The sequence below is a fragment of the Triticum aestivum genome, chromosome 7A, assembly GCF_018294505.1.
Source record: "Triticum aestivum cultivar Chinese Spring chromosome 7A, IWGSC CS RefSeq v2.1, whole genome shotgun sequence".
In the NCBI taxonomy this organism is placed as follows: Eukaryota; Viridiplantae; Streptophyta; class Magnoliopsida; order Poales; family Poaceae; genus Triticum; species Triticum aestivum.
Window position 1 is genome coordinate 119,521,543 of NC_057812.1, and position 26,430 is coordinate 119,547,972.

Consider the following 26,430-nt stretch of genomic DNA (forward strand, 5'->3'; position numbering starts at 1 on the left):
TCGCAGACCTGTATTGATGTCGCGCAATGTGACCAGATGGGAGGGCGGCGCTGACCGCCGCGACCAGAACAGCTAGCGACTCTAATTTAATGCGAATACATCGTCCATAAGAAAGCAACTCTGGTCGATGTGCCATATTGATGCGGGCTAACTGACAATTCGCCTGGTTTCTCCATGGTTTTTTAAAGGACATCTCAAATTAAAAACTGATTTCATCTAATTGCTATGCATGATAGATTTCCCACCACACAAAGAGAGCTTCGTGGAGTACAACATTTTTTAGAGAAACTGAATGTTATTCAAGTGGCAATAAACACGAAGAAACAAAAAATTGGAGCATACTACTCAGAGGAAGAGACATATATGCATCAAAACTATGTAGCATGTGCATATATACTCATGTCCAGAAAGGAGTTGGATTAAGATTTTGGTGTATGAAACCAATCTGGATGACATTGAGGCAAATCCAATAACACCAAGAGAACAGGAAACTGATATTCTTCAAAACACAGTTAGCCAACATCTATCATGGTCCCCTTATTATGGAAATAATCAAACTTACATTCCAGGATTCTTCCCTTGCCCTGCTGATTCCCTCCTTGTAAGTCACTGTGTGATCTGAATTTCGATGTATATACAACAATCTGGATCTGAATAAACAAAGCGAGGATGATGAAAACTTCAAAAGAAAAGCATACATAACAAGGAATGAGAGGATGATGGGTCTGAGCTAGATATGTTGAGTCTACAATGCATTGCTAGATCCAATAAGTTGAATCCGGTACCGAAACAATGATGACATTATTGAATATATTCTTCTTTCCTGCGTTTTGATATATTTTCCTGTCATGGTAGGTAAATATTTTGGAAGTAATGTGGTCTAGCAGGTAAGCTAAGTATTACCTGGATCCCAAAAACATATGACACGTCCCTGCTTCCTCGAAGTAGGATGTAATTATTCTCCAAGTAAGATGTAATTTTTCGATAGACGGATTAAAAATATATTCAGTTAGCGTAGAGGCACCAAACCAAGTCTTCCTTCAAACATTTAACTGCACCATTACACAAGTACGGTTGGCCTCTCCTCCCACTGTGCCAAGAAACACTGCATGCACAATCCAATAAAAGCAATTACCTGCAAGTGTACAACACGCTATCTTCAGATTCCTAGCGAGAACCCTGCAAGGTACTCAATGGCAGTGCACATCATTGCTCGTCGCTTTCGCGCTTGGCTGTGTTTCTTGCATGCAGTCAAGTAGGAGAAGGAGGAGGAAGGAGGCGGCGAAGGTCACCAACTTCGCCATCAGCTGTTACCACTTACGACGTGGAGAAGATCATGGCGAGCAGCACGCTCCTCCCGGCCGGCCAGGTACGGTACATGAAGGACGGCCCCGACGAGAGAGATGGTGTGGCCGACGCCGCGGCCTCCCTCGTGCAGGGGTCGGCAGCACCGCAGACTACTCATCACATCGAGGAGGGCCTGCCTTCAGAGAGGGGAAAGGAGACAGTGGAGGCTAGATGGCGACGAAGAAAGCCTGCGGCAGCTGCACGACGGACGGGAATTGGGGCAGCCAACCGACGGGAGCAGCCGAATAGTGGTCCCGTCACACTCGGGGTCTGATTCGTGATAAACAGAGTACATGACTATAGGTACACCGAAGCACGGTGGCGGTTGCCATGACGAGCATGCTGTACAGGAGGTGTGCGATGGCGACCGAGACGAGGGCAGCGCGAGCGCGAGCACGAGCACGACTGTGACTGATACGATCATGGCGACGCGACGGGGGTATTGTCGTGCATGAAGAGAAAGTCGGCCACCGCGAGTCCGCGACCACAAGGCGGACGGGGAGGGGAGCATCGGCGAGAGGCATGGAGTATCCACGCGGGGCACACGACGGCGGATCGAGAGGTCCGGGACTCCGGGCGCGGGTGTGTGGTGTGGGCAGAGCGGCGAGACCTTTCACGTGAGAGAGTTGTGATCAGATGTGATCGGAAGCGAGGGGCTGGGGAGACCAGGCATGGGACGTGCGATCGTGGGATGCAGTTGCTTCCCCGTTAATTGTTCGGTTATGCTGGATTTTTTTGAAGGGGGTTGCACGGGGCGAGGCGGGGGAAGTAGCGATAGCACGAGACGGTGGAAAGGAGGTCGAACATCACTCGATCTCCCTTTAATAGTAGAGATAGATGCATATTTTTTTTTTGCAAACTCAATCATTGCATTACTCTCATTCAAGGTCTCATTACAATCTATCTGAGCTAACTCCAACACCTCAGGCGGGCCTGACCCTACCCAGGTCATAGTCCTTCTATTAGTACGTCCAAAGGAGGCTAATTTGTCACTCGCTTTATTTTACGAACAAGCGACATGAGTAATACAAGACTGATGAGATAAAAGTAAACATCTGATCTCATTCACTAACGACGAGTAGATCGACCGATCAAAAACTCCACATGTGATCATGGATACTGCCACTGAAGAATCCATCTCCACTTTTATCGGTAGTTTTGTACGTTGAATTGAGGAAGACAGACCCTCCAAGCAGGCGGACAGCTCCGCCTCAAGTGTGTCATTGCAAGAGTACAGGGCCCTGCATGCTGCAAAAATAATCCTTCCTGCATCATCCCGCAAGATCATGCCTGCACCGGCCTCGTTACTTGAGGTAAAGGCCCCATCAGTATTAAGTTTTGTCCACCCGTTCCTCGATTTAGTCCAGGGCTTCTCGACAATATGAGTATCTGGTTTTAACACAGACTGCATAGCAACACATGCTTTACCCTTCACTGGGTCCGCACCATTGTCCTGTTTGATTGCCACAAGTGACTCAAAGAAGCTTCGAAGGTACCTCACCTACACCTCTAAAGGCGGGGCTGGTTTATGATGTATCACCTCATTACGGACAAACCAGGCTCTCTAGAAAACGAGAAGTATCATACATCTCACCCAATCACTCTGGGGTTCAAGAGTCTGTAGGAGCCATTCCTTCCCGCAATTCACAATAGATTGTATCCATGGGAGGTTCCAGATCTTTGCCATCTCCAAATACAAATCCCTCCCAAGCTGGCATCTCAGAAACGAATGAAAGTTATCTTCCGTATCTAGACCACAAACAGGGCAGCAGCTCGTAGTTTCCAAACCGATCTTATGTTTATTTTTCCATGTTGGTAGTCCATCAGTCGCGACCCGCCAGGCAAAGGTTGACACTATAGGTGTCACTCCACAATTCCAAATGAATTTCCAGCAGCTTCTTGCTCCTGAGGGCGAAGAGCTTGAAGACACTGCACCGGCTCTGTGTGCCTCGTCGAAGGCCATACGGTAGGCGCTCCTGACCGAGAACACTCCCCTCGTGTCAGGCCCCCAAGCAATGAAATCCCCCCCCTCGCGGAGAGACTTTAATCTTCATAATCTCATCCACATCCGCCTGACCAAAGTATTCATTGAGTGTGTTAACTTTCCAAGAACCATTCTCGTTAAGTAGGTCAGCCACATAACGGATGCGGCAAACTCCCTGTCGCGAAATAGGCTTATAAGAAAACGGGCGCGGGATCCAGCTATCCCGCCACACCCTAATACTTTTCCCATTGACCACTCTCCATATTAGGCCTTTTTTAGCAGCTCCAAGCCATGGCTAATAGCCGACCAAGAGGAGAAAGCATTACCAGTAAAAACCGTATCCTCGAGCTTACCATGTGGGTAATATTTGGCTTTAAGCACACGAGCACACAGACTCTCCGGTCTTATTAATAGCCGCCATGCCTGACGAGCGAGAAGTGCTTGGTTGAACAACCGAAAATCTCTGAAACCAACGCCCCCTCTCTCCTTAGGTTGCATAAGATGATCCCATCCCTTCCAATGCACTTTCCTCTTTCCTTTCTCCGATCCCCAATAGAAGTTCCTCACCATTCTTGTAAGATCATCACAAACCGAGTAAGGCAGCTTAAAAACTCCCATAATATACGTGGGCAAAGCTTGCGCCACAGATTTTATAAGCACCTCTCTTCCCGGTTGTGCCAAATACCCATCTCCCCACTGCACTAGTCTCTTGGTGAGGCTTGTTTGGAGGTTTTGGAACTTCCCTTTCGACATGCGCCCCTCTGGAGTGGGCAGGCCCAAGTACTTTTCCTCAAAACAGAGGCTAGTAACTTGTAAAACATCTCTGACCTGCTCCTGAACCGCAGCAAGACATGCTTCACCAAAAAAGATCGAACATTTATCATAGTTTAGACTCTGTCCAGTCGCCGATCCATATAGATCCAAAGCCTTTTTAACATGTTCTGCCTGATCTCGTGAGGCCTCAAAAAATAGCATCGTATCATCGGCAAAAAGCAAATGTGATATGCCCGGTGCTCTCCGACATATCTTAACAGGAGCGATAACACCATCTTGCACCCTCTTCCTTAAAATAGCTGAGAGGCCATCTGCCACAAGTAGAAATAAGAACGGGGAGAGTGGGTCTCCTTGCCGCAGCCCACGCGACGGTGCAAATGAATCCAGGAGGGTTCCGTTTAATTTAACTGAATACCTCACCGGTGTAACACACCCCAAATCCAATCAATCCACCGATGAGAGAACCCTAGCCTTTGCATCACCTGCTTCAAGAAGGCCCAGTCAACCCTGTCGTAAGCTTTTGACAAATCCAGCTTATAAGCGCAAAAACTTTTTGTAGGGTCTTTCTCTTGTTTGATATAGTGGAGACATTCAAAGGCAACCAATGCATTATCCGTAATCATCCTACCCGGAATAAAAGCACTTTGCTCCACCGAGATTATATCATCCAACAGCGGACGTAGCCGATTAACCAAACACTTGGAAATTACCTTATAAATTACGTTGCAGAGGCTAATGGGTCCATAGTCTGCCATCTTTGCTGGATTAGAAATCTTCGGAATGAGCACAATAGAAGTCGCGTTAACTCCTTCCGGCATAACCCCCGTGCTGAAGAAATCCTTGACCGCTGCCAACACACCCGCCTTCACCGTACTCCAGTTGCGTTGAAAGAACCGTGCCGGGAACCCGTCCGGTCCAGGAGCCTTTAACGGGCCGATCTGAAACATTGCATCTGAAATCTCCTTGTCCGTGAAGGGAGCACATAGCATATCATTATCCTCCGGTGAAACAGCCCGCCCAAAGAGCTCCACAACCTCGGTTGCCACAGGGGACGTATCAGCTGCAAAAATATTATGGAAGTATTCATTCGCAATTCTGCTCATCTCTGCAAACTCTGTATGCACCACCCCAATAGAATCGCTTAGTTCCCGGATCTTATTTTTCCTTGCCCTCCATACGGCTTTGCTCTGGAAATATTTGGTATTGCGATCCCCCTCCTTCAGCCATGAAATCCTCGATCTCTGCATCCACATCATCTCTTCCCGGTATAAAAGCTCGTTCATTTTATCCATCACTACTCTTATCTCTTCCCTGTCCGCATTCATACTCATAAGCTCTTCTAACTGATTTCTTGACTTCGCAAGTTCTCTCGTGACGCTGCCAAATTTCTTACTCCATGAACCAAGAGCCATCATTGTTTTGGATAAGGCATCCCTCAGGTGTGACAGATTTCGAATCTCCCCGACGGCACTCCATGCATCTTGCACTATTTGTGGTAGTGTCAAGTCCCTTTCCCAAAAAACCTCATATCTTCGGCTCCTTCCCTTCACAGGCCCCAAGTCAGGCTCCCCTTTTAGGAAGAGCACTATGTGATCGGAGCACGGGGATGGGATATGTTCGACCTCCGCAAACGCAAACAAATTGCGCCATCCGTTCGTAGCCACCGCTCGGTCCAGCCTCACCTTAACATTAGCCGATCCCCCACGTTTATTATCATATGTAAATGGCAGGCCAGTGAAACCCAGATCCACGAGCTCGCAAACCTCTAGGGTATCACGGAAAGCCACCATCTGTGCTTCCGATCTAGGTGTGACTGAAAAATGTTCAAAATCCCACATTGCCTCGTTAAAATCACCAATTACAAGACAAGGTAAGTCATTGACGGATTTCAGGTGCTGTAACTTGGTCCACATAAGATGTCTATGTTCCACCCTGGGCTCTCCATAAACAAAGGTAGCTCGCCATTCCGCTGCACCTTGGCGAGTTTGGATAACCGTATCAATGTATCTATCATCCTTGTCAAGAATTGTAACCACACAATCTTCCCTCCAAAAGAGAGCCAAACCACCACTAAGGCCATTGCTGTCCACACCACAAAACCCCTTGAGCCCCAACTTGGCTCGGATCCTCTTCATCTTGTCCTCCTTTTGTCTGGTCTCACACAAAAATACAATCATGGGGGAACGCGACTTACACAACGTTGCAAGTTCACGAACTGTCCGGGTGTTCCCCCCTCCCCGGCAGTTCCAGCTTAGGCAATTCATTGGGCTCGGCGGTCCTCCTCCCCGGAGGCCACCTGTGTAGTCGTGTCCATGTCCACTCCTTCATTATCCTCTCCGTCCCCATCTCCCTGTCTTCTCCGTTTAACAACCGGATTCTTCCCTGGTGTGGTGCTTGGATCTGTTGGGTTTTCTGCACCCACTCTCTCACCATTCTCTAAACGAAGAACCGCATCAGCAACCTTACCGGTCATGTTGGCCATAACCAGGCTTCTTGTATTGACCGTACCATCATCCCCTACCAGCCTCTTTCTTGCTGTTTTCTCCTCCGTAGCTTTCATCATCTTAAATTGCATTATGTCCATCCCCACCGTCAACTCTAAACCTCCCTCCTTCTGAGTACCAGCACCACCCTTCTCCTCCCCTACATGTGACTTCCCTCCGCTAACTCCAACTCCTCTCCCACTCATTCTTCCTCCTCGCCCTGCACCCGCAAAGTCAGCACCCCCTCTCCCGCTGTTCACCCCTCCTCCTCTGCCTCCTCTCATCCCAGATCCCACCGGCTCACTGACCCAATGCAACCAGTCCCCCCACTCACACACCGACCTGTCGTGCACACCATCCCCACACTCCTCCACAACATGCCCCATGCGTCCACAAAAGTAACAAAAATCAGGAAGTTTCTCATAGAACACCGAGTATCTCTTCCTCTCCTTCAGCGTGATGTGGACGAACCTTACTATTGGCAAAGATACCTTCACAAACACCCGCACCCTTAGGAAATTTGATGGATTAATTCTCCCTTCATTCACCGTCACTGTAAACGGGGGCTCTCCTACCTTCTTTGCTACCTTCTCAGCCAACTCCTTCTTCCTCGTTAATCCATCTGGCAGACCTTTTATCCTAACCCACAACGGGTACATGTCCAGAGCATACTCCTCCACATTGGAGAACCCATCATATTCTACCAGCACCACTGGATCCTTCCTGAACTGCCAAGGACCCCCTTCCATTACCCTCTTCCAATCTCCCAAACAATGGCATTGGGCCAAAAACAAATTGGGTCCCTTAATATTAAAAGTTACCCCTTGTGCACACGCACACGCATTCCTCATAGAATTTAGCAAGGAAGCATGACTAAACGGTCGCAGGGTATGAACCCTGAACAGAGCCATCCAGCGCACATCCTTGACTAACTCCGCAAATTCGCCGGATAAGTCCAGATCTTCCTCCTCTTCACCTTGAAGTTTAAGATTTCCAAAGACGTCTTCCAGCTCCTGATCTGTTTCGTAATGGCCCCAATTGGTTTCTTCCTCCTCCACCTGATCTTCCAACGTCACCCCTCCTTCGGTCTTCCTTGTTGCATCATCACCCAACGCCGTCTCACCCCCCAAGTCGGGCCCGCCCTCCGCCGAAGACAACCTAACCCTAGGCTCCCCTACTTCCGGCATCTCCAGCCCGCCGCGCCCCACCTGACCGCCCCTGCCATCCATGCACTTGCCGCCGTCCGCCTGTGCCGTCCCCGCCATGGGAACCGCGCTGGGAACAGCTCTCGATCGATAAGATTTACGTGGTATTTGGTGTACTTCGGCGGTGTCGCCGAAGGAAGGGTTGGACCCTAGAGAAACCCTAGGGGAGAAGCAATTGATAAGAAGGGAAAAAACAGAGAGATAGATGCATATGGAACCATTGTTGGAAGGATTACTTTGAGTAAGAATGCACAAATAAGAGGAGAGTCACATGTTATGTCTATTTGCATGCAAGACTCAAGGTCAAATAATAATAAAACATAAAAGGCGATCAGTATAGATCTATCCCCATAAGCTTTGAGAAACAATCAGCATAGAATTTTCTGCATAGACTTATCAATCTGTGAGTATACTTTGGACAATTGATGTTGTACTGTTAGAATATCCACTTCACATATGGAAGTATGGAACGATTGTTCCAGTACCGGAAAGAAAGGCGGATTAGAAATCTCAAATGCATTGCACCATCATCTAGCCATAGGTGACATGACAACCAAATTACCCATAAACTTTTCGTTTGCAAGTAGTCTGCTGTAGTTAAAGTGTAGGTACAACGAAGAAATAAACAGAACACTTGCAAGCAAATGGAATTCAGTCATTCGTAACCATGAGCTCAGTAGGAGATTCCAAGACCACGAATGCACAACGGAAGAATTCGAACGACACTAAACCCTGCTACCTTCTCCATTTCAGAGTGTCATGTGAGAAATGTTTAGTGACAGATGTCTCTAACTAACATGGGTACGTATGTGGCAATAATCAAAACCATTGGCGAGCCATGATAAACATTGCCAGTAATCTTGCATGTGCTCATAAGAAAACTAGATGATGCCCCGCACGTTGTTGCGGGAATATTTTGCATTATTTTAGTGAGATTTTGGTTATATGGAACATGAATGTTTGAAATGATAGTTTTTAAAATTATACAAGAATTAAATTTAATACCATAATAGAATGTAATTTTACATGCATGCATGTTTGCATGTTAAGTGGATTTTTAATATGCATAGTTGCATGTTGAGGTGGGCCTTTTCTATGCATGTTGAATGATGAGGTGGCATACTTGCATGTTGAGAGAAATATGTTAGTGGGGGCTAACTATTTAGATATAGAAGATGTCTCTTGTCCAATTCCTCGCTTCTGATTTCGCTAGGCTAACCGACATAACACATTCACGTGTTGATCTAGTTTAAACCAAGACAAAATTGCAATCATCCTCGAAAGCACCGAAATTTCTGAAATTTCGTAAATTTCGAAAACTATTTCGAGCAAATTAACAAAACTTTTAATTAAATCTGGATAAATTCGAACTTAATGTACTGAATAAGTAATGTTTCAGCAACAACTTTACATAAGAACTCGTCTATTGCAATAGTTCGCCTGCTACTACGGTCTTTGTTGATCTAGGTTCGAATCCCAGTGCCCTACTTATTTTTGCCAATTTTTCGCACAGCTGGAATAGTAAAGTATTAAAAAAAGAAAAATGAGTGCGACTGGGATTCAAACCATAGCCACTAAAGTGAGGACAACAACTCTAGGGACCGGTTGCCATGTTTGGTTAGGCCACCCTGAAGATCTTTGCTTCGTCCCTGTAAACGTTGTGACGGTTTAATAAAAAACTTTGTGAGTTTGCCTAAAAAAAACTAAAGTGAGGACAACAAACGCATACCGCTGCGCTAAGCAAAGGAATACCATATAGATTGATTCCATAAGTTTCTTATACGTTCAGTTTGAAAATAGGGAAATAATTTAAACGAAAGACAAATATTTCAAGGACCCCCAAAATGAGCGAAATTTCAGAAATTTCCTTGATTTCCCCCCCTTGGTTTAAACATCTTAAACTGCAGCTACGTATCGTATCTATATTATGTTATGCTTGTCTGAAAAGCGATATAAGCAGGCCTCATGACTCTTTCTTATTTGGGCGTTCGCTGTTAGACTATTCATCGACGTGGACAAGCTTTTTTTGAACCGGCATAACCATCGACGTGGACAAGCTATATTTAAGTACAGCTGGTGACGCTTATTGTCAAATTAAAAAGAGGCTTAGCCAAACCATCGCCTGCTAGCTGCTACTGAAACTTTCCTTATCAAAGCTAGAGGAGTGACAGGAAGCTTCAAGAGGCTGGCCAGGTGCATGCACACAAGGTGCTAAACGACCGCGCTTTTCGCGTGGTCGGCTTTCGGCGGCCACGGAGACGGTGGCGGTGCAATGGCCCGCCCTGCCGGGACGGCAAGCCGGGAACTTCCCGGAGACTGGCCAGCGGCCACATCATAAATATCTCCTCTCCTGTCCTTTTCCATCAAGGTTCTTGAATCCCCGTAAAAGCATCTCCAGCCGTTGGCCCTTCAGAGATGCGTAAAACCGCCGCCGGGGGCGAGCCGGCGTTAAAATCGACGTGGGGGCAAGTGGATTCCCAGTTGCTCGCCATAGAGTCGCCTCCAGACGCGGTTTAAAAAAAATGAAATTCGACAAAGTTCGGCAAATTAAACAAAACGTTTGGCTAAAGTTCGGCAAACATGACATATATTCGACATGTTCGACATTACATAATAAGTTATTTAAAAAAACCCAACTAAGGGGCAAAGAAGTCGCTGAGCGCGGCGAAGTCGCCGACGTCGCCGCCATCCTCGTCGGCGGCGGCAGCCTTCTCCTTCTTGACATGGCCGCTCCTGCTGGACCTCTGCCCGGCGTTGCCCTGGCGGACCGGTGGCGGCGGCGTGTCGTCGTCGCTGTCGTCGAGGACGACGACGCCTCCCTCGTCGCAGCCACGGCGCCGAGCTTCGAACCGCCCGTAGGCGAGGAGCTGGCGCTCCAGCTCCGTGTGTGCCCAGTCTTCACGCGCCCATTTGAGGGCCGCCATGTCGTCGAGCTCCTCCTCCTTGACGCCGCCGGCGAGCCCAGGCTCCGTCTTCACGACGGGGAGCCTCGGCTCCGTCTTTGGCTTGACATAGCGCGGAGGAGCCGAGGAGGAGGCGCGCATGCCGCCCTCGTTGATGATGATGCCAACGCTGCGGGTGCGCCCGCCGAGCGGCGTCTCCGCGATGGGCTCGACCTTGACGCCGAACAGCGCCGGCGAGCCGGAGGAATGGGAGGAGGAGCGGGATGAGGACTGAGAGGAGGAAGAGGAGGAGGAGCCGAACCTCCTGGGAACCCATTACCCGCCGCTCCGGCGAGGGGGGGGGGCGGTAGGGTATGCCAGTGGCGGGGTTTTGCCGCCCCTCGAGGTATGCCAGCACCTCGTGGAGCATGCGGTCGGGGGCGCCCCACCATACGCGGCGCCCGTCGCTGTTCTTGACGTCGCCCACCACTGGTGCCCCATTGGTGGACGGCAGCCGCTGCGCCTGCCGGCGCTGGAAGTACGCCGCCCACGACGCGTGATTTTCGGCGGCGTACTGGGAAAGGGCGGCGAAGATGCCGGGGTGCGCGTCGACGTCGGGCCCCCTGGGGTGGAAACGCCCACACGCATGTCAGGCGACGCCGGGATGTTGGCCTCGAAGAGGACGTGTGCCTCCCACTCGTGGAGCGAGCGGCGGCCGAAGCCGTTGGCCGCCGCCGCGTCGCCGGGGAAGCGTTCGGCCATCGCTGAGAGGGAAGGGAAGGGGAGATAGGCAGAGCTCGACGGTGAACGGGAGAGAGGCAGAGCTCGGCGGCTAGTTTGGGCTCGGACTGGTGTGACCAGCGGCGAGGGGGAGCCGCTATTATAGCCCCACGTCCATGTGTACGCGTGGCGGAAAGGGAGGCGACGCCGCGACCGCCCGCCCGTGACGCGCCGCCTGTGAGAAATCAATGGCAAGGCTGACCGGCGGCAGCCTTGCCATTGAGTCCCCGCGAGAAACCGATGCGTTCTTGGGAAGACGAGGCGCGTGTCGCTGACTCGGCGGGCCCGCGGCTCTTTCGAATCAAAATCGCTCGCCCCGGCGCCCCCGGGTGTCCCCAGCGCGTCGGGTTCGGCCTGGGGCCACCGGCACCAGTTTCGACTCAAACCGGCGAAAAACGGGCTCCTATGGGCGTGACTGGGCCGATTTTTGGGCGCCAGCGTGAAAAAAAAACGCCTGAAAAGAGCCTGTTGGAGACGCGGTCGGAGATGCTCTAAGTACGCACTGAGACCAAATTGTGACCAGAATGGTGAAGTCCCGTAGACACTTCAAGGCTTTTTGGTCTAAGACTAAGTTTGTCAAAGATTGTCACATCTAAGATTAGACAAGTTTAACCAACTTAAATGTGTGTTTGGTTAAAGCCACAATTTAGGCAAGTCACACTAGGGTCCCACATTACATACATTCAAAAAGTACGGCAAGATTCTGTTAGACTTGTCAATTTTTAGCTCTTATTTTAAAGAACTAATCTTAATCAAGTTTGCAACATTGTATGAGTGTTGTACTCTTAGGCCTAGAACCAAACAGTCCCTTCAGCACTTCCACTAGAAAAGCAATTGAGCAGGTCTCAACAATGGATCAATAAGTTTTGCAAAAAGGAAAAAACACAATTGAGCAGGTCTCAACAATGGATCAATAAGTTTTGCAAAGAAGAAAAAACAACAATGGAGCTTCAACAACAGAACACATCTTATCGAACGTCAAGTAGTGCTCCATCCGTTTCTTTTCACTCCGCATCTTCATCAAGTTTGAGCAAGATTATACGAAAAACATATCTCATTCACAGTATCAAATCAATATCATTATTAGACGAATCATCAAATTAACTTCTATATAGTATATCTTTAGCATTGTAGATGCTGATATATTTTTATATAAATTTGGTCAAATTTCATCGAGTTTTTAAATACTTTACAACAAATGCCATGTGGTGGGTCAAGTTTTATGATGTTTGAATTAAGTTTTTTTTTTTTGCAAATAGAATTAAGACAAATCTTATATGCAGAGTAAAAAGAAACGGAGGGAGTACGACATAAACTGCACCAGCATCAGAAGAGCATATCGAGTAGGTTACAAATTACTCCCTATGTTCCCTAATGTGGCACGTATAGATTTTTTGAAAAGTCAAACTTTACAAACTTTGACCAAGTTTATAGAGAAAATTATTTATATCTACAATATTAAATGTATAAAATATGAAACTACTTATAATGAATATATGCTTGGCATTCTGGATGTAAATGTTTTTCTCTAAAAATGTTGTCAAAGTTGATGAGGTTTGACTTTTTGAAAAATCTATATGAACTACATTATGAAGTGATGAGAGTATTTAATAAGGATAAGCAAAATACAATTAAGGATGCCACGTCCGTGTATGTCTGTGTTGATTATTTCAGGGTTAGCACAATAATTACTGCAACCATGATTAGTGTATCTCCGTTCAACGCAGACACAGCGGACATGTCCGCCTACATCCCTAACCAACATAGATGAACTGTTTCACACACCACAAAGAGGTTGAGAAGAGGACATATACACGCACACTTCTCCTTCGTCACGTGCATCCTGCTTCGTGATTGAACCGCCCTAGGACCCATGCCACTTGTGTCTGCTGCCTGTCACGCAAGGAAAAAACCCAAACATTATTGCGCTAGTGGAGAACAAAACCAGACAGTTGTGACTGTAGTGTATAAGAGAGGTTCCTCCTCTTCTGTAGACATTTGTCACTTCATCTCTTCATCTCTTCATTTCTGTAAACAGGCCTTCGAAACCCCGGGTTTTGTCATCATGTATGGGAGAGGGGTGATCAGGTTTTTCTGGAAGGCTCTTGAGCGACTGCTGGATACTTCTCCATCACGGTGGCACATCATGAGAACTACTTTCTGGATGAAGACTTCTTCCCCAACATCGACAACCTCCTCCACAACATGCCGCTCGGTGGTGGTGCTACGACTAAAAATGCTTCTTCTTCCATTGTGACGTTCCCTTATTCCTTATGTTCATTAGGGATTAGAGATTGTTTCTGAATATGCCATACTGGCAATGGATCAAGGCATTGGTATTTTCTATTGTACATACCTTATGGCATGTCTATTACTTCCTCCGTCCTAAAATAAGTGTCTCAAGCTTAGTGCAATTTTGTATTAGAGTTAGTACAAAGTTGAGCCACTTATTTTGGGACAGAGGGAGTATTATTTTTTATTAAATCACCATGTTTAATCTATTCATCATGATTTATCTATCACATTTATAGATTTATTTGTATGAAAAATTCCTCAATTATTCTACAAGCTCTGAGAACTGAGTGTTAGCTTAATGGTAGGGGTACTGTCTTGTGTCCCAAGTAGGGATGTAAATGGCGTGATAGACGGCGCCACAAAGCCCATTTATTTCTTTTTTGCTATCTCGATAGTTCATATTCCCGGGGGAAGAAACTTTCTTGAACAGGGCGAACGCAGAGCGGCGACTGGCATTGCGCCAGTCGTACTACTCCTGCTGCCGAGCCGCCCTCCCTCCCTCTCACCGGTCATATCGCAGTATCAATGTCGGCCTTCGCGTGCTCTAGGCCGACATGAATGCGGCGTGATAAGCGGCGCGTGCATCGAAAGAAAAGCGCGGGAGGGGCGGTTGACGGATTTTGGTGGGCTAGGACGGTCAGAAGCAGACTTGAGATTGTCCGGATTCTGGCAAACCTCCCCCACATTTATCTTCGGTTTGCGGAAGAAATCACGTCCGGACCGCTTCATTGGATGGCTTTCGCGGTCCGGACAGCTCAGTCCAGGCGGTTGCAGGAGGTTTATGAATCCGCCTTGAAGATGCCCTAATGGTTTAAACCCATGATTGGGAAGATAAGCTCAATATACATGATCTTTTTTTAAAGATGTTGAGTGGACATTTCCACGTTGCTTCCCTATACACGCCTATTTGTCATCTAAGCTGCATGACGAATAATCTGCAGCACATTTTTTTTTTAGAAAAAGAGGATGACCCCAGCCTCTGCATTCGGGTGATGTGTGCGACTATTTTATTAATTATTCTCACAAGACTTTACAAAGTCATACAACAGTAAGACTAAAGCCACCGTCTAAACAACAACTGTCGCTATACCTATCCAATTGATGAAGGGGCGTTGATAGACTGTGCCTAATACCAAACAGACATTGCAGCCAAACCTAAACATCTAAGACCTGATGTCTCAACCAGGACGCCTGCCTGGTATGGGGCTCCTACCAGTCCGGCGCACTCCTCAATTAGGACGTCTGCCGGGTATGAGGCTGCCGCAGCTACCTGCCACGAGTCCATCTTCAGAGTTGTACTGTTGCATCTACCGTGCCAGGTCTCTCTGCCATCGACGCCACCACGGCGCCAGACAGCGTCGTCCTCCTGCGCGAGTCCATCCTCCCACATCGAACTCCGAATCTGCACTGCACCGCGCCGTCAAGATCCATTGTCATCAATGTATGGATGAAGCACCGCTCCGCCAAAGAAGCCGTCCGCTGGTCCCGTGAAGCCGAGTGCACCTCCAAGAATGCCGCCCCCAAGGGGGTTACGACACAATTGTCGCCAACATCCGATCAACTGATTTAGGGTTTCCCCCAGAGGTATTGAGTGGAGTTGGGAGCTCTCCTTGCCATCTAATATCTGATATCCACCTCCCTTGGCTGGTATGGCTGCCCATCCCCTTCTCCATTGTTCTCACAGGTGCTAGCTTCTAATTGACTGAAGGTTGAAGCTCATACATAGACTATACTGTTGACCAATTGACTATTAATATGGTGCACGTGAGGGTGGTGGTCCATGTGTCTTGCTGTTCTAGTTGACCTAGAGATATTTTTGTGTTGGTCCAACTGTATAGCTTAGCATAGCATGGTCTCCCTATATTTTTTCCCAGACTTGTAATACACTTGTACAGCTATACTGTCTGAGGTTTATGAATATAAATATATATATACTTGAGTGGTTATGATGCTTGTTGAAGAAATCTGATATGTATTTGCTTAATGAATTCTACTTAATTATCTGGTCAAGGGTGAAAATACTATATGAAAATATACGGGTCGTTACAACATCCACTTCACATAAGGAACCATTGTTTCACTACAGTGAAGAAATGGTTACTTTGAGCAATCTCAAATATGTTGCGCCACCGTCCCGTAGGTGACATGATTACCCATATATTTCATTTGCATGTACTCTGTTGTAGTTAAAGTGTAGGTACAATGAAGAAATAAAAACAAAACATCACTTCCAAACAAATGGAACCATGTCCGCAACCACGAGCTCCGTAAGAGATTCCAAGACCATGAATGCACAAAAGATATTCCACTTAAACGGCACTAAACACTGACACCTTCTCCATTTTAGCATGTCATGTTTTTTTTGGAAATGGAGGCATGCCCTCGGCCTCTGCATCATGATGATGCATGCGGTCATTTTATTAAAAATCCAGAAGGTATCATCATAAAGGTTTTACAGCTCGCAAACGAAGCGAAACAAAACAAAGTAGAAAAAACGAAAGAGTACGGGTGGACAATGACAACCGGTACGGTAATAAGAAGGATAAGCTCCCTAGACTCCCATCCTGTTATGCGAGCGCCATCCGAACCGGTTAAATATATCCCGAGCCACCATCTCCTATTGGTTGCACCCAGTAACCAAAAGCTCCCTGAAACCCATAAGAGTGAGTAAAAACCACATACGGATCTAAACTGTAGCTCTGAAATAACCTGCAAAAAAGTTAAGTTGTATGTGACAGTAATCAAAATCATTCGTCAGCCATAATAAACTTTGCGTGTAATCTTGTATGTGCTCATAAGAAAATGTCTCTAGTCCAATCCCTCACTTCAGATTTTGCTAGACTAATCGACATAACATTCACATGTTGATTTACTTTAAACATCTAAATCATCAGCTACGTATCATATGTATATTATGTTATGTTTGCCTGAAAAACCATGTAAGCTGTCTAAGGGTATCTCCAACGGTAACCCACGAAAAACCTTCCGCATCCATCCGCGGACTGGTCCCTGTTAGCCGCATACATCCGGCCAACAATACGAACCAACCGGATAAAATTTGATCAAACCAGACGGATTTCATTCAAGTTCGGATATAATTTACATAAAAAGGTCAATATTTCGCCTCTTTAACTAAAAAAATAGAAGAAGAAAAAACATGAACCCTGTACCGGACAAATACGCGTGGCCGCCTTGCCCTGCCGCACCGCCATCTCCGTCAGTGCCATCGTCGTCGTCGTCATCCCTCCAACGGCGTACCGCGTCGGAGGGCCGTGGCAGCCTTGTTCAGCGGCTGCCTGCTGCTCCGCCTCCTGCTGTGCCATGCGGAGTGCTGCCGAGGCCACTGCCGACGTGGCCTTCGAAGCCCTGGCTGTGGCCTTGCCGCGTCCGGCATTGGCGGAGCAGTCGCTAAGCGACCACTCCTCGCCGATCTTGGTGAGCTCGCTGTCAAGGCGACGGCGACGCCCGGCGGCCATCTTCGCCGTGGTCACGGAGCGGTCGAGCGCCCACATGGCGGCGATGTCTGGGTCGTTGCGGACCCAGTCCGACGCCACGTCGCACTGGGCGAACGCGGAGCGGCGAGTGGCATTGCGACAGTCGTACTGCTCCTGCTACCGAGCTGTCGTCCCTTCCTCTCATCGGGCATATCACGGCATCAATGTCGGCCTTCGTGTGCTCTAGGCCGGCATGAATGCGGCATGGTAAGCGGCACGTGCATCAAACGGAAAGCGCGGGAGGGGCGGTTGACGGGTTTTTGGTGGGCTAAGACGGTCAGAAGCAGGCTTGAGATTATCCGGATTCTCGCAAACCTCCCCTACGTTTATCTTTGGTTTGCGGGAGAAATCACGTCCGGACTACTCCGTTGGATGGCTTCCATGATCCGGACAGCTCAGTCCAGACGGTTGCGAGAGGTTTATGGATCCGCCTTGAAGATGCCCTAATGGCTTAAACCCATGGTTGGGAAGATAAACTCAATATACATGATCTTTTTTTAAGATGTTGAGTGGACATTTCCACGTTGCTTCGCTATACACGCCTATTTGTCATCTAAGCTGCATGAAGAATAATCTGCAGCACTTTTAAAAAAAGAAGGATGACCCCGGCCTCTGCATCTGGGCGATGCATGCGGTCACTTTATTAATTATTTTCACAAGACCTCACAAAGTCATACAACAGTAAGACTAAAGCCACCGTCTAAGCAATCACTGTCGATGAAGGGGCGCTGATAGCCTGAGCCTAATACCAAACAGACATCGCAGCCAAATCTAAACATCTAAGACCTGAGGTCCAAACCAGGACGCCTGCCTGGTATGAGACTCCTACCAGTCCGGCGCACTCCTCAACCAGGACGCCTGCCGGGTATGAGACCGCCCCAGCCACCTGCCACGAGTCCATCTTTAGAGTTGTACTGTTGCATCTACCATGCTAGGTCTCTCTGCCATCGACGCCACCACGACGCCAGACAGTGTCGTCCTCCTGCGCGAGTTCATCCTCCCACATCGAACTCCGAATCTGCACTGCGCCACGCCGTCAAGATCCATCGCCATCAATGTATGGTTGAAGCACTGCTCCGCCAAAGAAGCCGTCCGCTGATCCCGCGAAGCCAAGTGCACCTCCAAGAATACCGCCCCCAAGGGGGTTACAACACAATTGTCGCCAACATCCAATCAGCTGATCTAGGGTTTCCTCAGAGGTATTGAGTGGAGTTGGGAGCTTCACCTCAATGATGCCTTCATGAAGGAAACGATGATAAGGGAATCATCATCACCGGCTCCAGCCATCGATCGAAGACCAGGTTTTAACCCGGATCCGTCCCAAGAAATCCACCCAATAACCTATGCACCGTCTCGACCGCCTTCAAAGCCCCAGATCCAGCCGCCTAGATCCGGCGACCACCCGCAGCAACAGTGCCACCGTGGGATCCCTGGCGCACCGGCCACTGCCCGAGTGTGCCACCACTGGAGCCTAGGAGGAGGGCTCCCACACCGCCTCGCCAAGCCGCGAGAGCCGCCGAGAAGGTTCCCGCGCGCTCGTCGCCGTCTCTGATCCGAACCAATCCATAGCAGATTGCCGTCACAGATCCGCCTTGGACAGGGACTGCACCACGCCATGTCGCCGCGGGAAGCCCTAACTTCACCGGCCGCCACCCTCCAGGGCCGCCGCCCGGGATCTAGACAGAACATTGCCGCTGCCACCGGCTAAGTTCCGCCGCCGCCGACCGGCCAAGCCGTCAGTCACTGCGAGCACCACCGCCATGACCATGCCAACACAGCCAGCCGGCCGACCAACTCCGACAAAGAAGAAGGCCACCACCAACAAGCCTAGGGCCGGTGCCCCAGACATCCTCGTGTTGCAGATCAAGTCCAGGAGCAGTGCATCACGGATGGCGATTAAGATCGGTAACACAACGAATTAGCCCGGCTGAGTCAAGGCCAGATCCACCGTTGCTGGTGCCGTCCTCCCCCGCCGCCGCCGCCGCCGCCGCACCACTTCCATGTCGCCGCCGATCTGTGCCACCGCCGCCGATCTGGCCGAAAAGGAACGACGCCTCCCAACCAGATCGAGATCCGAGGAGAAAACCGCCGCCGCCGCCACGCCACAAGGGCTTAGCCCTGTGACGCCCCGGGCGACGGCAGCGGAGGGGAGCGGAGATGGGGCGAAACTGTAGGAGGAGGGCGGGGGCTCCCCGGTGCGGTGCGGGGCGGGGGGAGGGGGGGAGGGGAAGGGACCCTTTCGCCAATCTGCAGCACTTGACATCCAACTTATAAACTCTTCAACTTTTCACGTTACTTTCTGTTGAACAACAGCCAATGGTCAGATATACGTACTATCCCGGGGTCACTCCTCTCAAGGACGACTCGAGCGGAACCCTAATCTTCCGCCACAGCCGTCCCCTCCCTCGTCTCCTTCCCTCACCGCCATCGGTTGGGCTAGGCAAGTACTTTGGTTGTAATTGTGGCGTGGATGGTGTTATAAGTCGAAGGGCATCGGGTTTTTTCAGCTGCTACTTCTTTAATGAATGATTTTTTTTCAGCTGCTTCTTCTTTAATGAATGATTTACATGCTCATGCGCATTTTCAAGAAAACATTGCTTGACGTAAGCGTATTGTTTATACCCCCACTGGCACATTGTCAATTTTGGCTAATCATCGACACGGGCGAGCTATATTTAAGTACAGCGGGTGATACTTACTATGTCAAATTAAAACAAGGCTTATCATGTACTTCCTTTGTTTTTAAATATAAATTTTTTTAAACATTTCAAATAAACTATAACATACGAAGTACAAAAGTATGTAGACATATTTTAAAATGTAGATTCACTTATATAGTCACTTGTGGGATCACTTGGTACCAGGAAAGCAAAATACGTCGCCACATTCTGATCGGACGCGGCAGCAGGAAATCAGGTAGCATCCAGGCACTTCTCTCGAGCGGGTTAAAAAAAGTGAAGTGATAGGAAGCTTCTAGAGGCTGGCCAGGTGCTGGACAACTGCGCTTTTCGGATCGCCGGCTTCTGGTGGCCACGTAGACGGTGGCCGTGCAATGGCCCGCCCTGCCGGCCGGCAAGCCGGGAACTTTCCGGGGACCGGCCACATAATAATATCTTCTCTCTGCTGTCATTTTCCAGCAAGGGTTCTCGAATGTCCAAACACAACGTGACCAAAAGTAGTAAAATTCCTTACACTTCAGCGCTGCAGGAAACATTGCAATTCATTGGTATCAACCATGGAGCTACAACAACCAAACACATCTTATCGAACGTCTTGTACGACATACTCCCTCCATCTCATAATATATACCGAAATTTCCACTTTGGCACATCCAAATATGATATGTTCTTTTTTTTTTGCGAGGTAAATATGATATGTTCTTGTACATGGGTATTACCGATCATCATGTTCCATTTAAGCTTTTCACCGGTTCTAGGAAGCGGAGGCCATATTTCCTGTTCACATAAAACAATGCTTTGGCCCGAGCAAAGAGGTTTTCAGCATCACAAAGTAAACATGTATTACTTCCGTGCTGCCCGGTGTCTTATGATTAAAGTTTGAGAAACCTTATACTACCTCCGGCTCAGTTTATTGGTCATATTTAGTATTTAGTGTCAAATTTTGATCGTAAATTTAACTAACAAAATATCAATGCATGCCATTAAAGATTATTCCATCAGAAACTATGTACAAATATGATTGAATAATATAATATTTATGACATGCATTAACATTTTTTTAGTTAAATTTATGATCAAAATTTGATACCAAATACGACGGGACCAATAAACCAGGACGAAGAGGTAGTACTACGAGCCATACGTCATAAAAATTGTACCATTCAAAACCTTTATGATTACGAATTTAATGATACTAATTTAAAAAAAAGCATTCGAGGGGGCGAGGCATTCATTTTGTTAACGGAAGCCGAGAGGATCCAAACCATTCGTGGAATCCCAAAACAAGCTTTGTACTACTCTATATGGACCCTGTTTGGATACTCTAACACAGTTAGAGTTAGAGTTATTTTCTAACCCACTTTAACCCAAATAAGCATCTCTCCACTGGGATAGTTGGGTTAGATGGAACTAACCCACTCTAATCCTCCCTGTTTGGATACTTTTGGGTTATTTAAGCCTCCAACTAACCCAAACTAGCTCTAACCCTATGATCCAAACAGGGCCATGGTTTGGTGGAGTACTCCGACGTGGTCCCAATTTGCGGCATCCCGTTGCGGTTTCTCCATAAAGCAGAAATTCCTGCCCCATTTTTTACTGAAGAAAAAAGCAAGTCAGCCGGCCGTCGGTCTCACCACCCTCTCAACGCTTCTGGAGGCTTCCGGCGGCGGGTGGAGGGGAGACCCCACCCGTCCACGAGGCCACCACAAGCTTCTCTTCTTCTCGTACGTTCTACTACCCACGCAACCTGTTGAGAGAGAGAGAGAGTTTTACAGACACACAGCCCCACCTCGTCCGCCCGCTCGTGAACATTCAATCGTACGCCACCTTCGGCCCTCCGGCCCCGCTTCCTTCCCCTCCGGCCAGCTTCCGACGACCGTCCCGGCGACAAGCTTGACCGCTGCTGCAACAGCGACCGACGTCCGTACGCAGCCCTCTGTTGCCGGCGCCATGGCCTCCGGTGCCGCGGACGCCGACCTCTACGCCGTCCTGGGGCTCAACAAGGAGTGCTCCGACGCCGACCTCAGGCTCGCCTACCGGAGGCTCGCCATGGTGAGTTGTTCGTGTACGCATGGCTGTTCGCGTGTCTCCAGTAATTCGAGTTGATTCGGAACCCATGCGTGAATCTGTCTGCAATCAGATCGTTCTCTTCGATCTTGTTGTGGCAGACATGGCATCCGGACCGGTGCTCGGCGTCCGGCAGCTCGGCGCGCGTGGAGGAGGCCAAGGAGCGGTTCCAGGAGATCCAGAGCGCCTACTCCGGTCATTAATTCTTCCATTCCATCACCATTAATTAGTTAGCGAGCGCGCACAAGTTATTTTCATGGCGACGAAGCACATCTTTCTGCTGCTGCCGCCTGCTAGCCTGCGTAAAAGGTAAAACTCATATGCCACGTACGGGGCGTCCTCTGTTTTCCATGTTGTGCGCACAGTGCTCTCCGACTCCGGCAAGCGCCTCCTCTACGACGTCGGCGTCTACGACAGCGACGGCGACGGCCGCAGCGAGCAAGACGTACGTACCCGACCATGTATCACGTTTCTTTGGATCGAGCCAACCAATTTAGATATTTACTGGAATTCTCTCGTGGACGCAGGTGTCGGGGATGGGCGACTTCTTCGGGCAGATGGCCGAGATGATGAGCCAGGCCACGCCAACCGTAAGCTAGAATCCTCCTGAAGGCTAAAGCCCTGAGCACATTCTGAAATTGCGGCGTGTATTGGATTATTGACGATGTGATTTTGCAGGAGAGCTTCGAGGAGCTGCAGCAGCTGTTCGTGGACATGTTCCAGGCCGACCTCGTCGCCGGTGGGTTCGCGTGCGGTGCGCCACCTATGGGCCGCCGGGTCCAGGCCCCGGCCCCGGCCCCGAGTCCATCCTGTACCTCTGGACCTACGTTTGCGCAAGCACGGCCGTCGAGTCACAATGGCGTCAACAAGCGGTGTTCCCCGGCGATGGGCTCCGGGATGCCGGCCTCATGGACGACGCAGGAGGACGCGAGCATCGGCGGCAGGAATAAGAAACAGAGGCTGTCGACGGGCCACGGCGTGTCGTCCTAGGAGGAAGCGAGGGATGCGCGGCGCGCGTGGCAGCGTAGATGCGCGCTCGCTCTGTGGATCTGACCGACCGACGGTCAGCAAGTTTTGGAGGATGTGATGCCCAAGCTTTTCAATTAGTTTATTCTTTTGCTTACTTTCTAGAAAAGCTTTTGATCTATTTCATCGTTTGTTATGTCGGTTAAAGAAACATTAGATATAGTAAAAATTACATCCATTGTAGCAGTGTGCTGGCGCCATTAGAAATGGTAAAAACAACTTATGCACTGAACAGAACACTGTCAAAGTTTGCTGAATTGGCACCATAAGAGTTATGGAATGAAAATAAACCCAATTTGTCGCATGTGAAAATTTGGGTTCTGAAACTTATGTAAAACGTTTACAACCAAATTATGTTTACAATCAAATTAGCACAAAACATATTCATAGTCTTACAACGGGAGGGACAATTGTCTCGTTGTAAACGGACATCCGCGCAACCCCCTCCTATCAGGCTAGTTAGAGTGGGAGTAACTTAGCAAGTAACATAGTGCATTTCGAGAAATTTTTGCTTATGTAGCTTGTAGTTAATGAGAAGTGATAACATAATATGTTATTGTAACATAGCACTTTTCAAGACAAGATGGGTCTACAAATTAATTAATAAAGTCTTCTATGATATTACTACTATATTACTTTGCACTATGAATATAGTAACTTAGACTAGTGTCATATGTATGACACTAATATAAATTACTCTCCACTATGACCAGCCTCAGTACAACGGACATCCGCACAACCCCCTCCTATCAGTAGGGACAAAATCTCTTGAATCACAATATAGTGCCACATCATCATATAGTATTTAATGAAATTTTACATATTTATGAGAAACAACTATACCGGAGGGAAAAAATCAATTGTCTTGGAATTTTTAAGTATCCTTCTCAATTAAAATAAAGTTCTAGGCTCCCTAGATCCATGGAGCCAAATTGCCTCACTTAGTGTTTGATCTGATATTACATATTTGAGGGTGTTTATCAGACAAAACATTTTTTTCTTTATTCGTGCAAAATAACTATTACTTCCTCCGGTCCTTTTTACTCTGCATATTAGAATTCTCTAAAGTCAAACTTCACAAAGTTTGACCGTATTTATATGAAAAAATATCAACATCTGCCATGCTAAAGTTATATAATATGAAACTTTAAGTCATGACACATCTAGTAGTATTGATTTTAGATTGTGAATGTTGGCACTTTTTTCTACAAAGTTGGTCAAACTTTACGAAGCTTGACTTCAGTCAAACCTTATATGCGAACTAAAAAGGACCGGAGGGAGTATCAGATTACGTATGTATCACATATCCTTATCCCTGGTTAACGAAAAACATACTGGATATGACACCATCAAATCTCTTAGTCTGATAATATTTTCATGAGAGAAACAAAATATGTCACTTCTCACATGTATTTCAATGAGTTCCTCACTGGAAACAAAATACTACAATACTCACAATTGGGCCAACTCTTAGAGAACAAAGCACGAGCTCTTTCATAAGAGTAGAGTGCAAACAAAGCATTATTATTTCAAACAATGAAAACCAGTTACCTCCATCAATTAAAAAATAGAAGATCTCACAAGAAGATTTTACGCTAAATAACAGATAGAAAAAAGTAAGTAAAGCCTGGTTTCGAAGTCGAAGTAGTGCTTCGCAAGTCCAGCATGGGACTCGGCAAGATATGTTTAGTTATGCATGGCTCCATAGTCATTATACATCGCAATATCGGTGAATGAAATAAATGGCGGCTGGAAAAACAAAGGCCAAATGCATGCTCCGAAAGCAAAAGATATACTTCAGGACAAGCGCAAATCACAAGAAATCTGCTCCTTGCTAGTAGTAGGTGGAGGTAATGTTGCCGAGGATGAGCAGCACGTAGCCGGTGGCAGGGGGCTGCCGCAGCAGGAAATGGAGGAGGCATGAGGGGCTTTGTTGGGGCACGGACACCGCCGGAGGCAAAGTTGCGATGCATAGGTTGTCGTCGGAGGAAACATGGAAGGGGGTGGAAGGGGCGGCGAGGATGAGGGGGTGTGGTGTTGATGATGGGTGGTCGGACTACTGCAACAGAGGAGAAGCAGGAGACGTGTCCGTCGACTAACGGCGTCGGTGTCGTACTTGTTGTGGTCGGGCGGAGGAAGGAAGGGAGCGGGGGAGACAGCGAGGATGGGAGAGTCGTGGTAGTGGTGGGCGACAGGGTGGAGAGGAGCATGGGTCGGACGACGCCGACAAAAGCCACTTCGGTAGATCGGTTCTGACACTGTCGACTATTGGTTGTTTGTACGGAGCTTTTTCTGAGATGTGGCTAGTCGGGACAGACATGGGATTATCTAAAAATATCTACCTCGGTGCGGGTGCCTTTCTGCAAAATCTCTAGAAATTGCTTCATGTCCGTTAGATGCAGATCCGAAGGTTGTAAATCAAGAATGGTAGACACATCATTACCCAACTCAGATTTTTATAGGAGTATCGAGATGTGGCTAGTCGAGAGAGATAGGGGGTTATCTAAAATATCTACCTTAGTGCGGGCGCCTTTCTGCAAAATCGTCATAAATTGCCATTTGTCCGTTAGATGCAAATCCAATGATTGTAAATCAAGAATGACAGACACACCATCACTATCAACTCAGATTTTTATAGGAGTAGAGATAGAGATACTTGATCCCAAAGCAGACAAGTGTTACTTTGTAGGTTATCTCAAATCGACAGTTCGGTATTCCTTCTACCAAAAGTCAGATTACAAAGTGTTTGTCGCAGAAAAATGAAAACTCTTGATTTTTTTGCATGGACTATCGGACTGGAGCTTTTTGTGATTGGCCGCATGTAAATTTATAAACATGCACCTGTTCTTGTTTATGACCGGGCGCTATAAACACCGCATTTTAGTTTGCTTCATGTTGCTATGCATTTGAAATGAAATAGACATGGCAGGACGCTTAGGGGAGGCGGGTTGATGGTTGGCTTTCGTATCAATGTCTGCAGACAAATAGTGTGTTCGTTGTAAGACGCCGTTGAAGATGCCCTAAGCTCATTTTATTATTTGAGAGAAAGGGATAAATATGTTTTAAATGATTTACGGGCGGCTTAAACTAAGTGATGTCTTATTTTTGTTTAGTGATTTCATTTAGCTCATGATTTAGCAGGGCATCCTGGTTTATACTCTCTTCCAAAATAAGTATCTTAATTTCAATATAACTTAAGACCCTTACTTTGAGACGGAGGTAGTACTATTTAGAAAATTTTAAACACTGCTTTATCACATCATATATATCTAAATAACTGATCATTACTATCTCAATTATCTTTAAATGCAACCATGCCAACTCATCATGCTAAAATGCATGCTTCACTAAATTTAACTTTTTCAACATGCAACTATGTCAACTCACTATGTCACCATGCAAGAAAAAATTCCCA

At 47.7% G+C, this 26,430-nt stretch overlaps 1 protein-coding gene across 1 annotated transcript; it reads left to right on the plus strand.

Moving 5' to 3' along the window:
* The first annotated feature begins 21,654 nt into the window (after positions 1 to 21,654).
* Positions 21,655 to 23,247, plus strand: LOC123150296 (chaperone protein DnaJ). Its single transcript, XM_044570130.1, has 5 exons — positions 21,655 to 21,974; positions 22,091 to 22,184; positions 22,355 to 22,434; positions 22,517 to 22,579; positions 22,668 to 23,247. Exons 1-5 carry the CDS (start codon positions 21,873 to 21,875, stop codon positions 22,977 to 22,979), a joined length of 651 nt encoding a protein of 216 aa, XP_044426065.1. The 5' UTR covers positions 21,655 to 21,872; the 3' UTR covers positions 22,980 to 23,247.
* The last annotated feature ends 3,183 nt before the right edge of the window (positions 23,248 to 26,430 follow it).